The sequence below is a fragment of the Octopus sinensis genome, linkage group LG1 (genome assembly GCF_006345805.1).
Source record: "Octopus sinensis linkage group LG1, ASM634580v1, whole genome shotgun sequence".
Classification (NCBI taxonomy): Eukaryota; Metazoa; Mollusca; class Cephalopoda; order Octopoda; family Octopodidae; genus Octopus; species Octopus sinensis.
The window spans coordinates 68,620,050-68,636,367 of record NC_042997.1 but is presented as its reverse complement, the minus strand read 5'-3'; the positions used below and the strand labels follow the sequence as shown (position 1 = coordinate 68,636,367).

At 33.4% G+C, this 16,318-nt stretch overlaps 1 protein-coding gene across 5 annotated transcripts in view; it reads right to left on the bottom strand.

Annotated features, from left to right (window-relative positions):
* The window catches only part of LOC115214201 (neuronal acetylcholine receptor subunit alpha-10-like), a 247,720-nt gene that overhangs the window by 142,123 nt on the left and 89,279 nt on the right, over nucleotides 1-16,318 (bottom strand). Inside the window, exon 1 of one of the 5 annotated variants that reach the window (XM_036501736.1) lies at nucleotides 1,185-1,310. The exons of 2 other annotated variants lie outside the window; for them this stretch is intronic. In XM_036501736.1, the coding sequence (XP_036357629.1) occupies nucleotides 1,185-1,224 (40 nt within the window). In that variant the 5' untranslated portion in view covers nucleotides 1,225-1,310. Of the gene's footprint in view, nucleotides 1-1,184; nucleotides 1,311-16,318 lie in introns of those variants that run through there. 2 more of the 5 variants (XM_036501738.1, XM_036501726.1) reach the window with 2 other exon arrangements.

Sequence of the window (16,318 nt, the reverse complement as noted above, 5' to 3'; positions counted from 1 at the left end):
CCCACTGCATAGCATTTTGGCCAAGTGTCTTCTACTATAGCTTCGGGCCGACCAAAGCCTTGTGAGTGTATTTGGTAGACGGAAACTGAAAGAAGTCCGTCGTATATATATGTGTGTGTGGGTGTGTGGGTGTGTGTGTGTGTTTGTGTGTGTGTGTATGTGTGAGTATGCTTGAAAGTTTGTGTGTCTGCGTTGCCCCCCCCCATACCATCACTCGACAACCGATGCTGGTGTTTTTACGTCCCCGTAAATTAGTGGTTCGGAAAAAAGACCGATACTAAGCTTACAAAGAATAAGTCTTGGGGTCGATTTGTTCAACTAAAAGACGGTGCTATAGCATGGCCGCAATCAAATGAGTGAAACAAATGAAAGAATAAAAGAAAGAATATATATATAGATATCTATATATATATATATATATATATATATATATATATATATATATATTATATATATATATATATATATACACACACAAACATATACATATATATATATACACATATACATTTATGCATACATGTATATATAGATATTTGTGTATGTGGAGCACTAAGAAATCGACCCAAGACGCATTCTTTGTAAATCTAGAACTTATTCTATCGGTTCGTGTGCCGAACCGCTAAGTAATAGGTACATAAACACACCAGCAACGATTGTCAAGCGATGGTGGGTGAGGAGGACAAACTCAGATACACACATTAATATATGTATATATATATATATATATATATATATATATATATAATATATACATATGTATATGTATACGTAAAGAGAGAGAGGGGGAAGATATATTATATATATATATATATATTATATATATATATATTCATCTGATCATGTGTATGTCTGAAACCATAAATGAAAATTTGAATATAATGCACGTGTGAATATCATTAAGTATTTTTCTATCTGCTTAAAAATGCGTACGCCTTATATATACGAATTTACGGATGCAGTTTAAAGATGTACATGTTTAAATGAAGACATGCAAAGGAGTGGGTAGTGTGCTCGCATGAGCGAGTGTGAAGTGGTATGGGAAAGTGATTTATTTTAATGAACATAATAGGTAATAGGAACAGAATCGAATGTAAATTCTACTTTCATGTTAATAATTTCAGTTTTAGTTCATAAAATTTCTGAAAAAGCACATGGAGATCGCAGATCATTTTCCTACTTACCCTGTAGGAGAAAGGGCAGCCATATTAGCGTCCTTACCATACCAGATCCCAATATTTACTGTACATCCAAGATTTAAGCTGCCTATTAGGAACGGACGGCATAACAGTTGTTTATGATTGTGTCACTCAGAGAAAAATGTTATGCAGCAAAGATTCTAAATTGAGCATATTCGTTAACCTATTGTAATCAGCTTATGCCAGATTTAGCTCAATATTTCATTAAGAACCAAATTATGCGCTTATATAGTGAGATTACTATCGACCTAGTTATATCAATATCCACAAACGCCGATTATCAACTAGTTTAAAAATGCATAAAAATGAATAAGTAAATTTCTCGTTGATATGTTGTTTTCTTCTCTTAGTCAGAGGAAGCAGTCTTCTGGGGTTGGTGACACGAACGAATTCGGTTATCTTCAGCTTCGAGAATGTGTCCAAAGGCCTCTTAAAGACGATATTCCACTAATAGCATCGAGGCGAAAGATTGAATAGAAAATATTGATATATATTGAAGGCAAACAGAAGGGAAGATAAAAAGACCACTACATAAAAAGAAAAGAAAAAAAGACAAAGGTCTAAAGACACAAGCCATACAGACCAAAAATAAAAACGTTTACATGAGTAAAATCTGTTTCGTTTTTTACTTGTATTATTAATGACTGAAATATACATGTATAAACCAGGGCGTTGACATTCAACATATTGAACATAGAATAAAACACGATATTAAGGAGATAGAAGCAAACATATTTGATGTATTACATATAACCATTGTGTATAACAGATATAAATTATCATTCAATGTCTATAACAATGCTAGTATCCAAACATACTTTCAGATCATACAGGGAGTTGTACATTGAGACTTGTAGTTTCTACTGATTTAAATATATTTACACACATACTTGCATACATACACACATACACACACAAACTTACACACACACACACACGTGTATGTGTGTGTGTGTGGGGGGGGTGTTTATTAAAATCTTATGAAGTATTATACAAAATAAATTCTTCAGATACTGAAATTATCGTCGAGAGGACGCGGAACATACGTATTGTGGCAACTGGTATCAAATCAACAAGAATAAAGATGATTCTCGGAAATCTATATGCCACTAATGGAAAGACGGTCGAAATCACAGGATACAGATTGACTGGCATCGACGCGTGCTTTTCCATTAATAGACATCATCAGTACAAGATTGTCCTATCACCAATAAAGTTATCCTATGAACAATAAAGATATATAAGCATGTGAAAAAATAGTAGTAAAATATTTATGGCCTAAGGCAATTTGCGTAACTTAAACTCTTATGAGTTAAACGAAATTGCAATAGATAATTCTATTTGATACCGTCAAAGCTAAAGCTAATAAGAAATTCTAGGGAGAGCTGAACAGCAAAAAGGGTTCAGGGAAGCTTCTGTAGGAAACTGTTTCGCCCTTAAACTCCTTATGCTCTAAGGGAGCCAGCCTGCAACAGTCTGCATCTCAGTGCTCCTGGACGCTTAAGTTACGCCAGAATTTAAAATTTTTATATTTCTTCTCCATTTTTAACAATTTTGTTGTGTTCTATGGGATACCTTTCAATAAATGCTCATAATACTCCATATACAAGTATTATTTTCATATTCTTAAACTTACGCAAGTAAGCTACCAGCAAAATATGAAGAATCTTTATTAGAAATCGCTTTTTTGGGGGGAACCTTCCAAAGTTAAAGATGAAATATAATTCAACCGTTATATATATATATATATATATATATATATATATATATATATGTATATATATTTAGCCCATGGTCGTAACCTCAACCGTGTTTTTTCTGTTGTGATTTTTGCTACCCAGGTATCGGTTAAATTTTGAATAATCCGTAACAAGATAAATCATATATATGTTTATATATATATATATATATATATATAATATATATATATAATATATATATATATATATAATATATATATATAAAGAGAGAGAGAGAGAGAGAGAGAGAGAGAGAGAGATAGATAGATAAATAGATAGATAGATAGATAGATAGATAGATAGATAGATAGATAGATAGATAGATAGATAGATAGATAGATAAAGATAGATAGATAGATAGATAGATAGATAGATAGATAGATAGATAGATAGATAGATAGATAGATAGATAGATAGATAGATCTTTATACACACATGTATTTCCATGTGTGGTATATGTGTGTGAGTTTCTGTGTTCCAATTATCCTCATATTAGCAATCTTTTACAGCACAACTATTTTGAACATGTTTTTAAGGATAGTACTTAAGTCTTGCATGGTTTATGGGTTATCTAAAAATAATTGCCTGAGAAAAAAAAAACATCTCTAAAATATCGAAATACTAGGAGGAATAACTTCTATAAATTACTCTTCCTTTCTTTTTTATTTTCAATATATCTATCTCTAACTATTACTTTCTTTCTTACTAAAATTATACAACACCATTTCTAATATTTCAATAGCTTGTATGAAAATTCTGAGAAATATTATGTTACATTACAATTTTCCAACATTAATTTTAGTTTTTGTAGGTCTTCTCATTATTGCATACATGAGATAAATGAAACAGTAAAGAAACACGAATAATTATGTTTAAAATTGAAATTAGAATCAAAGTTCATTAGCATTACTCTGACATAAAATAAAATTACACAAAAGTGTACTGTCTGCCAAGATTAAAACAATAATTTTTAATTAAGAGTCAAAAACATGTACGTGACGTCAAAATTATCATCATGATATATTTTTATATACAGTATAATTGAAGTAGAAACTAATGTTTCGGTGTTAAATGCAAGTTGCTCGTGTTTTTCAAAGTGTGTATCTATATATATAAAACTGTAGTTGTGTGAGTGTCTGTCCCCTTCGATTTAGATTCCTAACTACTCCCACATTTTGCGGTGCAGTTTAACCAAATTCGGGTATCATATAGTCGTGTTTCATATCGAGCCCGTCTGAGTATTAGCGCGCGTCTACGATGAGTCTACGATTTTAAAAATAATTTAACATCATTTTTTATTCCATTTTAATGCATAATTTTTCGTGTGTCGATGGCGGCGGAGTTGGCGTCCATGGTCACACCTGCACCTGTTTGCTTCTCCCCCTTCTTACCTCCCTCGTGAAGCTGTGGGGAAGGGAGTGTAAGGAAATCAACGCCGTAAAGCGTTGTCAAGGAGACCAGCGTTCTTTTAGAACAACGACTTAATGGCTTGAAGACACCAAAACAGAAATGGCTAAGAAAGCCCGAATTGGCATCTATAAGGGAAGTAACTCTCTAAAAATGCTTATATAGTTATTTCCCTTACAAACCCGATCAACGACGGGCGATACTGCTAGTATATATATATATATATATTATATATATATATATATACATATATATATTATATATATATAATATATATATATATCTCTATATATAAACGGCAGTTTGTCTGTGCGTGCTTCTGTGTGTCTGTTTGCTTGTACCCTCACCCTGACCACGGCTTTCAACCGATTCTGATGAAACTTGACACACACATAGCCCAATGTCATAATTCAAAACTAACGCAGCGAAAATTTTGAAAAGTTCCCCCAGTTCTGAAAAAAATCGATAAATTCGACATGGGGTCGAGAATCATAAACACAAACTGTCTAGGGGACGCAACTCCACCTTTTTTAATTTAAAATAAAAAATTTACCATCATTTTCTTCCATTTTTTTGCTATTTTTTGGCTATAACTCTCTAAAAATGCTTTATAGTTATTTCCCTTACAAACCTGAGCAACGCCGGGCGATACTGCTAGTATATATATATATTATATATATATATATATATAAAACTCTAGTTGTGTGAGTGTCTGTCCCCTTCGATTTAGATTCCTAACTCCTCCCACATTTTGCGGTGCAGTTTAACCAAATTCGGGTATCTTATAGTCGTGATTCATATCGAGCCCGTCTGACTATTAGCGCGCGTCAACGATGAGTCTACGATTTTAAAAATAATTTAACATCATTTTTTATTCCATTTTAATGCATAAAATGCATCGTATGTCGATGGCGGCGGAGTTGGCGTCCACGCTCACAGCTGCACCTGTTTGCTTCTCCCCCTTCTTACCTCCCTCGTGAAGCTGTGGGGAAGGGAGTGTAAGGAAATCAACGCCGTAAAGCGTTGTCAAGGAGACCAGCGTTCTTTTAGAACAACGACTTAATGGCTTGAAGACACCAAAACAGAAATGGCTAAGAAAGCCCGAATTGGCATCTATAAGGGAAGTAACTCTCTAAAAATGCTTATATAGTTATTTCCCTTACAAACCCGAGCAACGCCGGGCAATACTGCTAGTATATATATAAAAGTGAAGTTGTGTGAGTGTCTGTCTCCTACGATTTAGATTCCTAACTACTCCCACATTTTGCGGTGCAGTTTAACCAAAACCGGGTATCTTATAGTCGTGAGTCATATCGAGCCCTTCTGGGTATTAGCGCGCGTCTACGATGAGTCAACGATTTAAAAAAAAATTTACCATAATTTTTTTTCCATTTTTAATGCATTTTTTGCTATTTTTTGGCTATAACTCTCTAATAATGCTTATATAGTTATTTCCCTTACAAACCCGAGCAACGCCGGGCGATACTGCTAGTATCTAATAAATCATGAAGATACAGAATGTAGCAAGAGTAGAGCACCAAAGTGCATTAAACAATCGTGGCATAAATACAGAACAAAAAGTATGCGTGAGTCCACATCACAAATCCACTAGTATTAGTAAAAGATTTTGTTCTTTAATGTTTTCAAGAGTAAAGGCATTCATCCTATATTATTTATTCAACACTTTTGTTATGAAATACTCTTTACTTGTTTCAGTCATTTGACTGCAGCCATGCTGGAGCACCGCCTTTAGTCGAGCAAATCGACCCCGGGACTTATTCTTTGTAACTTACTACTTATGTAACGATACTTCCTGTCTATAAAGCGGGTTATATTTGTTTGGCAATTTAATTCATCAACCTGGGTAACCTGCCTTGAATATTTAGAGTAATAACCACCTTACAAATTATATGGCTCTGTATAAACAAGCAACTGTTGGTATTAATTTGGTATTGAGTACTACGTATTCAACGACTAATATAAACAACAAAGTTAAAATACTGAAATACGGAATTGAGAAAGGTTCGTATAGTATCAAAGGCCTCATTGACAAGAAGGAATGTTTAACATCATTTTACGGGTAGTACATAGAAACACTTACATATACATGCTATACATACATACAAACGTATACGTCCCTATATATCCACATTGTAAGTTACAACATATCTGAGTGACTGTGTGTATTATAATTATGTCCATATTAGCAATCTTCTACAGCATAACTATTGCCAAACAAATATAACCTGCTTTATGGACTGGAAGACTTGCTACACGTGTAGCATTTCATAACATGAGTATTGATTAATGAAAATATTATAAGATGAATACATTTACCCACGAAAACATTAGAGAAAATTTTTTTAATAATACAGTGGATTTCTGATACATTTATCCACAAAAACATTAGAGAAAAAGTTTTTAATAATACAGTGGATTTCTGATGTGTACATGAGCACACTTCTTGTTCTGTATTTATGCCACGATTGTTTAATGGACTTTGGTGCTTCACGCTTTATCCAAGGATAATACTTGAAGTCTTGTATGGTTTGTGGGTTATCTAAAAATAACTGTCTGAAAAAATTCAATAACGAAACTAATAGAAGCATTAATTTTTCATTTTCTTCCTACTCTCTCTTTCTCATTCCATTGTGTTAGACACAATTTTCTCGTATTTTATATAATATTGGGTCATGCCCTAAGTAATGCGGTTTTTTCAAATGCTTCAGCAGCACCGAAGTCGTCACTTACAAGAAACAGTATTTAACATTTTACGGGTTCAGTTATCGTAGATCACTCCATTCAGTTTTGTAAAATATCAGTCGCTTTCTGGCAGCATTCTCCAATCAGCTAATACATATTACTCATAGTTATATCAATGAAAATATGCACAGGCGCTACTTAGTTTCTATATGGAACGCGTGCACTATGTATACATTCTAGACTAATTGAGATACGTAATATATTCTTCCTCGCTGCTATTTCAAACAGGTAAATATGATGCCAAAATAAAAGTTGCTAAACAGGGGATAGGAATTACTATCATGACTGCAAGATTGATAATATATCGCAAGTTCAGGGCGATTAAAATTCTATTGAATCTACAAAATGTAAGGGCTGACAAACAAACGGTATGCAGCCAGTGTTGTATGTTGGGACCAACTCCAAATTTGAAATCGTATAACTATATGACGGTAAATGTTATATTTTATATACAACTTGAACGAATAAATTTTTATTAAAACGTTAATTATCAACAGAATTATCCCACAAAATATAACTATCAAGGCAGATTAGTAACCGAATCTGTATTAATAACGCAAAATTTAACAAAAAACAGTCTTAATATTGATTTCAAATTTTGCCACACGGCCAGCAATTTTGGAGGAGGTTAAGTCGATCTAAGTGACCCCCAACGCCTAGCTGACATTTATTTTATAGAACCCGATAAGATGAATGACCAAGTCGACCTCGGCGAAATTCGAACTCAGAGCGTAAAGATGGACGAATTGCCGCTAAGCATTTTGTCCGGTGTTCTAACGATTCTAACAGCTTGGATAGTCTTAATATTGAATACTGTTGTCTATTTTCCCATTCTTCTTAATAAGAAACAAATAAATATAAAGCACACTTTTCTTTAACCTTTATTTGCTTATACTGTCATCAGAAATTTTGAAGTTTTTGGTCGCTTAACTTAAAGTTATACATGATAAAGATGCGACCTGCGGTGAAGTGCTTTATTTAAAACGATACACGAAATTCTGTTAACATCAGAAGAAACATTTAATATGTACTGAAAAATATACGGTTAGTATATGAGGTTTATAAAATAAATGTTGCTTTGAATATGATGTACTGTATATTTGTCTCCACTGCCTTTTAAAGCACTATGGTGTTAATGAGTTGCTCTAGGAAAAAGAAAATCAATTCCTCTTCACAGGGTAAGTTAGATAAACACTTAGTAATATTATTAGCGCAGTTTATACTAAAATCTGCTAGTTAAGTACCATACAAGCGCTGTATTCAGCAATAACCAAATCTAGAGATACATCTAAAATTTTACTTATATTCGTATATACTTTAATATAAGAATATTTTAATGATTTTACTTTGATTATTAAATCTTATATGTAGATGAATTCATTCTGCACTACATGAATTTTGTAGAAAATCATTCATCGAAAATTTATCATCAAGGGGAAGATCGGTCTCTAAATAACGTAATATTCTCCGTAGTGATGAGATATACAATTCCGTTAATCTAGAAACTTAAGCCCCATTATAGTCTTCCATGGTAACATTAACAATTGCTGGTATGATCTTTTAGACTGCAATGTTTAAGCAGCGTTTCACAGCTACCAAATTTAAAATCCTTTTCAAAACAAGTTGTTATTTTATGTGCATACAACTCTACATTATCGAACTATAAATTGAAATACCAATATTCCAAAACAAAAGAGAAGACTCATGTTTAATTTTGAAACTGTTGTAATCTAAAATATTATTGCCGATTTATCCTTTTAATTGTTATAAGTTTTATTATTCTACATTCAAAATTAATATTTTAAAGCAATGCACACCTAACTCAAATTGTTCTATACAGTCGTGTTTATCTATAGCTTGTGAGTCTCTCGTCAGTTCTCCGGCGACATTCTCTATTTTACACCAAGTCTCGTTGAAAAAGTCCCATTCGACTGACAGCTAATCTCTGCAACAATATGTGATTCTTGCTCCTTTCACCATACAACAATGACTAGCCTATGTTAGATCTCTGTCCTAACGTACATATATTTCTATGTACATATGTATTTAAGTGCATGTATCCATAAATTTGTTATGTCCATTTGAATTTGAATATGGGTATGATTTAGTACACGTGCCTAATATATGCATATATTGTGTGTATGTGTGTGTGAGATTGTGCGAGTGTGTGTGTGAACGCATGTGTGTATGTGTATCTACATGCGTATGGATGTATATATATATATATAATATATATATATATATATATAATATATATATATATATATATATATATATATATATATATATTCCCTTTTCTACGGGATTTACTTTTTAATCTTTCTCCCATCTAAAAAACTCCTGATTACTAACAGCATATAAACGTTTCATCCAAATGTAGATTTTGCATGTGTCTGAAGAATAGAATTTCTAGAAGAAAATTTCTAATATGTTTAACCAAATTGTACAACTTTGTAAATCCTATTAGCAGGGGAAATATGTTTAATCGTGAATAAATCATGTTTCCAAATCCAAGGTTTGTTATATATATACATACACACACACACACACACATATATATATATATATATATATATATATATATATAGTTAATCCAAACAAGAAAACAAAAACAAAAAACAACAACGCAAGGACGTGGAACAAATAAAGTATTATTGGACGCTCAGGAAAGAAGGGAAGAAGGAGGGTTTGACATTTCGAGCGGAGCTCTTCGTCGGAAACATATAAGGAAAGATCCCGAGATGGGAAGACAGGGGAAAAATCGCTAGTGATACAGACGAGGCCACACACACATATATATATATATATATATATATATATGCATGTATGTATGTATGTATGTATGTATGTATGTATGTATGTATGTATGTATGTATGTATATATACATGTGGATGCATGCATAAATACTTTCATACGTATAAACGAAATATCGCTGTCATAAATTGCTTCTTCGGAATTGTGCTTAATAGTACACATGCATTATGATGGTGATGATCTTCTAAGCGAAAGAAAAGATGAGGGAGAAGAAGAAGAAGAAGGAGGAGGAGGAGGAGGAGGAGAAGAAGAAGAAGAGAAGAAGAAGAAGAAGAGAGGGGAGGAGGAGGAGGAGGAGGAGGAGGAGGAGAGAAGAAGAAGAGAAGAAGAAGAAGAAGGAGGAGGAGGAGGAGGAGGAGAAGAAGAAGAAGAAGAAGAAGAAGAAGAAGAAGAGAAGAAGGAGAAGAAGGAGAAGAAGAAGAAGAAGAAGAAGAAGAAGAAGAAGAAGAAGAAGAAGAAGAAGAAGAACAGGTGACGATGATGATGACGATCATTATCATCATTATCATTGCTTTCATGAAGATACCAGGGTCATGATCATGACTATTATTATCATCACAATGACAATGTCACTACTGATTAACGCAAAAATGAATTGGATGCATATAGAACAATATCAAAGACACTGATGCGAAGCAAGTGGCGCCATAAGTCGAAATATTAATGGAAGAAAGAAAGAAAGAAAGAGACAGAAAGCGAGTAAGAGATGTAATAACATATATAAAACTGTAAAGTAGATTTGAATATAAACTCTATATATCGAGAAATTTTTTTTAAATCCATAGAAAATAATGTTTTCACTATTATGCAATAAATATTTCCTTTCCAATGCATAAGATCCTTGAAGAAAATTTTTTCATTGCCTTTAATCTAAATTTAATGTATCTTTTCAAACAGAAAACACATTTCGTAAGTATAATAATATGTAATCGTTCAGTACAATAGTTCATACGGCCTAATGACATGTATTATGTAAAAACATGCATAAAACAGGGTTGTGTACATTATTACATTAATATATTTATGTGCACGCACAGTTACTTATGCACACATTCAAACATATGTGAGCGTGCGCGTGTGTTCGGTGTGTGTGTGTGTGGTTGTGTGTGTGTGTGTGTGAGGGAGAGACAGATGCATTAACAGTCGCTGGTTTTCAGAATTTCCTCCGTTTCTCTGTATTCTGAGATCAAATACCAACGGGGCCAATTTTATTTCTCATTCATTCAGGTCTACGAAGAAAAAAATCAACGCGATACCAGCTGAACAAAAATGTTCCAGCCCTCCTTCCCCTTAGCGTGGAGAGGGTAACAGGCATGAAAGAACACTCTTACACTTCCACCATAACAAAATTCCCGGAGCTGCACCTTTGAGACGGACATTCCAAGGCGAATTACATGATTAATCCTGACTGACGAATGCCTTAGAAATATACTTGTGCGTATCAATCTCTCTCTCAATCTCTCTCTTTCCCTCCCACTCCCTCTCTCTCCCTTTATGCACATGTCTATGTGCGTCGATCGAGCTTCTGACAGTGGAAATCTCCGGCGTTCTCAGTCCCCGGACCATATCCCTACTCACCGCTATCTGGGCGGGGAAGGCTGTGCACAAGTGTGAAACTCGTGTATGAAAGTGACTGTTCCAGCTATCTCCCTCGCCAGACAAAGTTTTTCTAATTTGTTTCCAAAGACTATGAGTATGTCTGAATTACAGGAAATGGTACGTTCCACTCCTTAATATAAAGTTACTCCATATTGTCATTATATATTGATGCTTATATGGTGACATTAATGTCAAGTATAACGTATCTTGTATAATGGTATAGATGGCTTTATGTCATTACAAATATTTGGTAATGGCGGTTTTAATCTGGATGTTAGTTGATGGAGAGTATCTATAGGATTTGAGCTATCACTGGATATACTATTGAAATACCGTAAATATACTCCGCAGCAAAGCATGATATATATATGTTTGTAGGTATATATGTATGTGTGTTTGTAGGTATGTATATATATATATATATATAAATTCGATTATTCTTATACTTGTTCCAGTAATTCGACTGCGGCCATGCTGGGGCACCACCTTGAAGAATGTTAGAAAAGAATGATAGAAAAATGCATGAAAATTTCAGAATCACTTGTGGTATTGAACAAAATTTAGTACAAGAAGAGTTATGAGGTAAAATATTACGAAATTTCTTGTCAGTAAGTAAGAGAGTAAGGGAGTAACGCTTACTTTCTAAAGCTGCCAGCTGGCAGAAACCTTTGCGCGCTGAGTAAAATACTTAACGATATTTCGTCAGTCTTTACGCTTTTTAAGTTCAAATCTCGCCGAGGTCTACTTTGACTTACAGATTATTTAATTAATTTTTCTAACTAAACACTTTCAAACTTCCGATACTGGTAGAATGTGTCACATAGAACAAGGTTTATTCTTAACGTTTTTGACAAAATTACACATACATGTGTAAACAAACTCTCATCAAGCAATCGAACCAATGAAAGAGCCTCTACCTGGTCGCCCGACACGCTAAAAATAGCAACCAAATTATCCTCCTACCTAAATCACATGCCCATTGTATGTAATGTCCCAGGTTATCCCTAGAAAGACGGTTTGCTGAAGGCTGGATTGTCTTTGGTGATACGTTTGCAGTAACAGGGTTTATTTGAGGTTGAATAACAACATTATGGTCAATTTCAGTATTATGGTCAATTTTTGTATTGACACCCGCACGATTTCTCTAAGAAAAAAATGATTCTTTGCGTAGACTCGAGTACCCTGACCTCCTAACATACTGCAAATTCCTTAGTTTGGTTCGGAAAATGAGTTGGGAGGCTTCCCTCCAACCCCAGAATCATTGAATGTTTTTTTCCGTTGAATGGATTCCTGTGACCTCCTAATATTGTAAAATTATGTTACTTAAGCCTGGTAACTGATAGTTTTGGGATCTTGTTGTTTGTAAATTTTGGTGAACCATGATGCAACCAACAACAGGGTAAAAATCACTGCCATTAATTTGGTGTGGATGGGTAATATCAAATAATTCAATAACAATTTATATTTAAATTAAACACCAAAACATAATGAAATATTATCATCATTTACATGGGAAAATTGAAATATTGTCATTTGGTATTTTATAAGGTAAAATCTTAAATTATTAATTGATGCACTATTAATTATATTATAACGGCAATGCCTGGAAAAATCATGGATTACATGAAAAAATGCGTGCATCAAAAGTCATATTCTTAAGATTATAAACCTGGAAAAGTACAGAAGTTATTACACATGTAAAAGTATAGGACAAACTATTACTTCTAGTAAAGTAAAGGATAAGAAACTTTTACTTAAAATATTGAAGCTAAAATTAAAATTTGAATATTAAAAGTTATTTTATTATAGTTTACAAATAACACTATACTTATCTAAATAGAATTTGACTAATTTACTACTTTAAATACAGAAAAAATTGACTGATTAGACAAATTTACAAATTAGCTGAACAGTTTTGTACAATACATTTAAAAGATGAGAGCTGTAAAGAGTAATAAATTAGAAGAACTGGCATTCTTTGCTGTAATATTTTAAGTAAAAAGTTTCTTATTCTTTAGTTTACTAGAAGTAATAGCTTGTCCTGTACTTTTACAGGTGAAATAATTTATCCTATACTTTTCCAGGTCTATAATCTTAAGAATATTACTTTTCATGCTCGCATTTTCCATGTAAGATATATGTGTGTGTGTTTGTGTATGCATAAACACATACACATGCATACACGCACACATAGGTATATACATATGTACTACTATTTACCATGGACATTATTCCCTTTTATGTAGAGTTCAATCCGCAATATTTGGAGCATTCTTAAAAAGTTTAAGATAACACGTTGATGTAGTTACATGATTTATTTGAACTTAATTATGCAAGTTAGTAGCACAACTGTTGACATATTGGGTTGGCAAGAAAGTGATTTCGTTTTTCGCAAGTACAGTTACGATTTTTTGGAATGACTTTTGTCAATGTTATGATTTCTTCCTTTTGACATTTGATAGCTGTTACTTTTAGCTTACTTTAGAAGCAAATTGTGTGTAATTTTGTTTACAGCTGTTAGTTCAGTGTCAATTTTAACATGGAGTGCAAAAACGAACATTTTCGCCATATCTTGCTTTTTATTTCTGTGAAGGCAAGAAAGCTGCAGAGGCTCAAAAAGAGATATGGAAAATTCATGGTTTTGGCTGCTTAACAGAACGCCCATGTCAGAAATGGTTTTAAAATTTCCATTCTGGAGATTTTTCACTCAAAGATGACCAACGTTCTGATCGACTTACTGAAAACAACGATGACCGAATGAAAATCATAATTGAATCTGTCATATTACTGTGTGAGAGATTGCATAGAGGTCAAATGTATCACACAAAACAATTGAAAATCACTTAAAATGACTTGGACTCGTTAAGATATCTGGGTTCCACATAGATAAAAAAGATTCACTTAACTCAATGAATCAATATTTTCGATATGCGTCTCACACGCAATGAAATCGACTTTGTTTTGAAACATAGATGCAAAATAGGTTGTCTACAAAAACTTCAATCGAAAACGATCATGGTCCAAGCGTAATGAACCAGCTTAAACACATAGAAAGCTGAATTGCATCAAAAAAGGTCATGCTGTCAATTAGGTGGGATTACAAATGTGTTGTGTATTTTGAACTGCTTCCAAGGAACAAAACAAAACGGTCAATCCAGATGTTTACTATCAACAATTGATGAAACTGGAGGAAGCAATCAACGCAAAACGGCCAGAATTGGCAAATCGTAGATAATCGTGTTCCACCATGACAACGCTAGACCACACAAGTCTTTTCTAAGTCACAAAATTTATTGGAGCTTGACTGGGAAGTGATGTCACATCCACCATATAGCCCTGACCTTGCACCATCAGATTACCATTTATTTCGAAGTTTGCAAAATTCTTTGAATGGTAAAACTTTCAATAATAATCAAAACCTGAAATCGCACATGCTTCAGTTTTTGGCTGATAAGGACCAGAAGTTCTTTGAACGCGTAATCATGGAGTTGCCCGAAAGATAGCAAAAGGTCATCGAACAAAACGGAAAATATATAATTGATCGAAGTTCATTCTTTGAATGAAACAAAATGACTTTTATTTCACACTAAAAATACGAAATTACGTTCTTGATAACCCTATACAATACTCCCTATCATTGTTGTTGTAATGTTTCACCTTTTCTCTTCACGCTGACTCAGATTATGAGACAGAGACAGAGACAGTCAGATAAACAGGTGAATAAAGAAAGAAAAGAAGGAGGATCGATTGATTAAATGATTGAGTGAGTGATTTATTGACTGAATATTTAATTAATTAATGGATTGATCGATAGCTGGATGCGTACATAGATAAACTGATATAGACACATAGAAAGATAGACAGATTGATATATAAATCAATAAAAATACACAGAAAATGCCAAATAAAGAAAAGAGTGAGGAGATAGAAAGCAAATATCAAATAAGGCAATGTATCGAATGATATCTTGATAAATCAAAATTTAAGTGTGATATAACGAAAAATGTAAAATCGCAAAAGGGATTATTGAAATAATCCTATTAAAATATAATTCAGTGGGTTTTTTTTCTAATTTTCGTATGAAAAGCAAAGCCAATTAGAAGTGACACATACATTCTTAATAAGCTGAATAGCAATATAATTATTGCTAATAATTTTCTGTACAAAAATGCGGCGAGCAGGCAGTTGTTAGCAAGCCGGATGAAAATGTTTAGTGACATTCTGTGCCGGGGTCGACTTTGCCAATCATACTTTCAGGATCGATAAATATAGGCCAGATAAGCACTGGTATTAATGTAATCGACTAACCCATCCCCTCAAAATCACAGACTTTTTTACGCATAGTAGAAAGGAAATTACTTGCATATGTTTTTTTCTTCCTTTTTATAATCCTTTTGTGTATAAATATTACTTAGCAAAAATTGTGGCGAAATATGACGATTTTGATTGTTGTTACTATTACTAATTTCTTTATTAAGGCGGCGAGATGGTAGAATCGTTTCCGTGCCGGGCTAAATTCTTAGCAGCATTTCATCCGTCTTTACGTTCTGAGTTCAAACACCGCCGAGGTCAACTTTTCCTTTCATTCTTTCGGGGTCGATGAAATAAGTATCAGTTGAGCACTGGGAGCGATGAATTCGACTAGCCTATACCCACAAAATTTCAGACCTTGTGCCTATAGTAGAAATGATTATTAACTACGTTATTAGAATCATAGCCTTGATAAGTACCAATTAGATACTGAAATCAATCTCATAAATTATACGTTTCCACAAAATAGAGGGTCAAATCCCGAG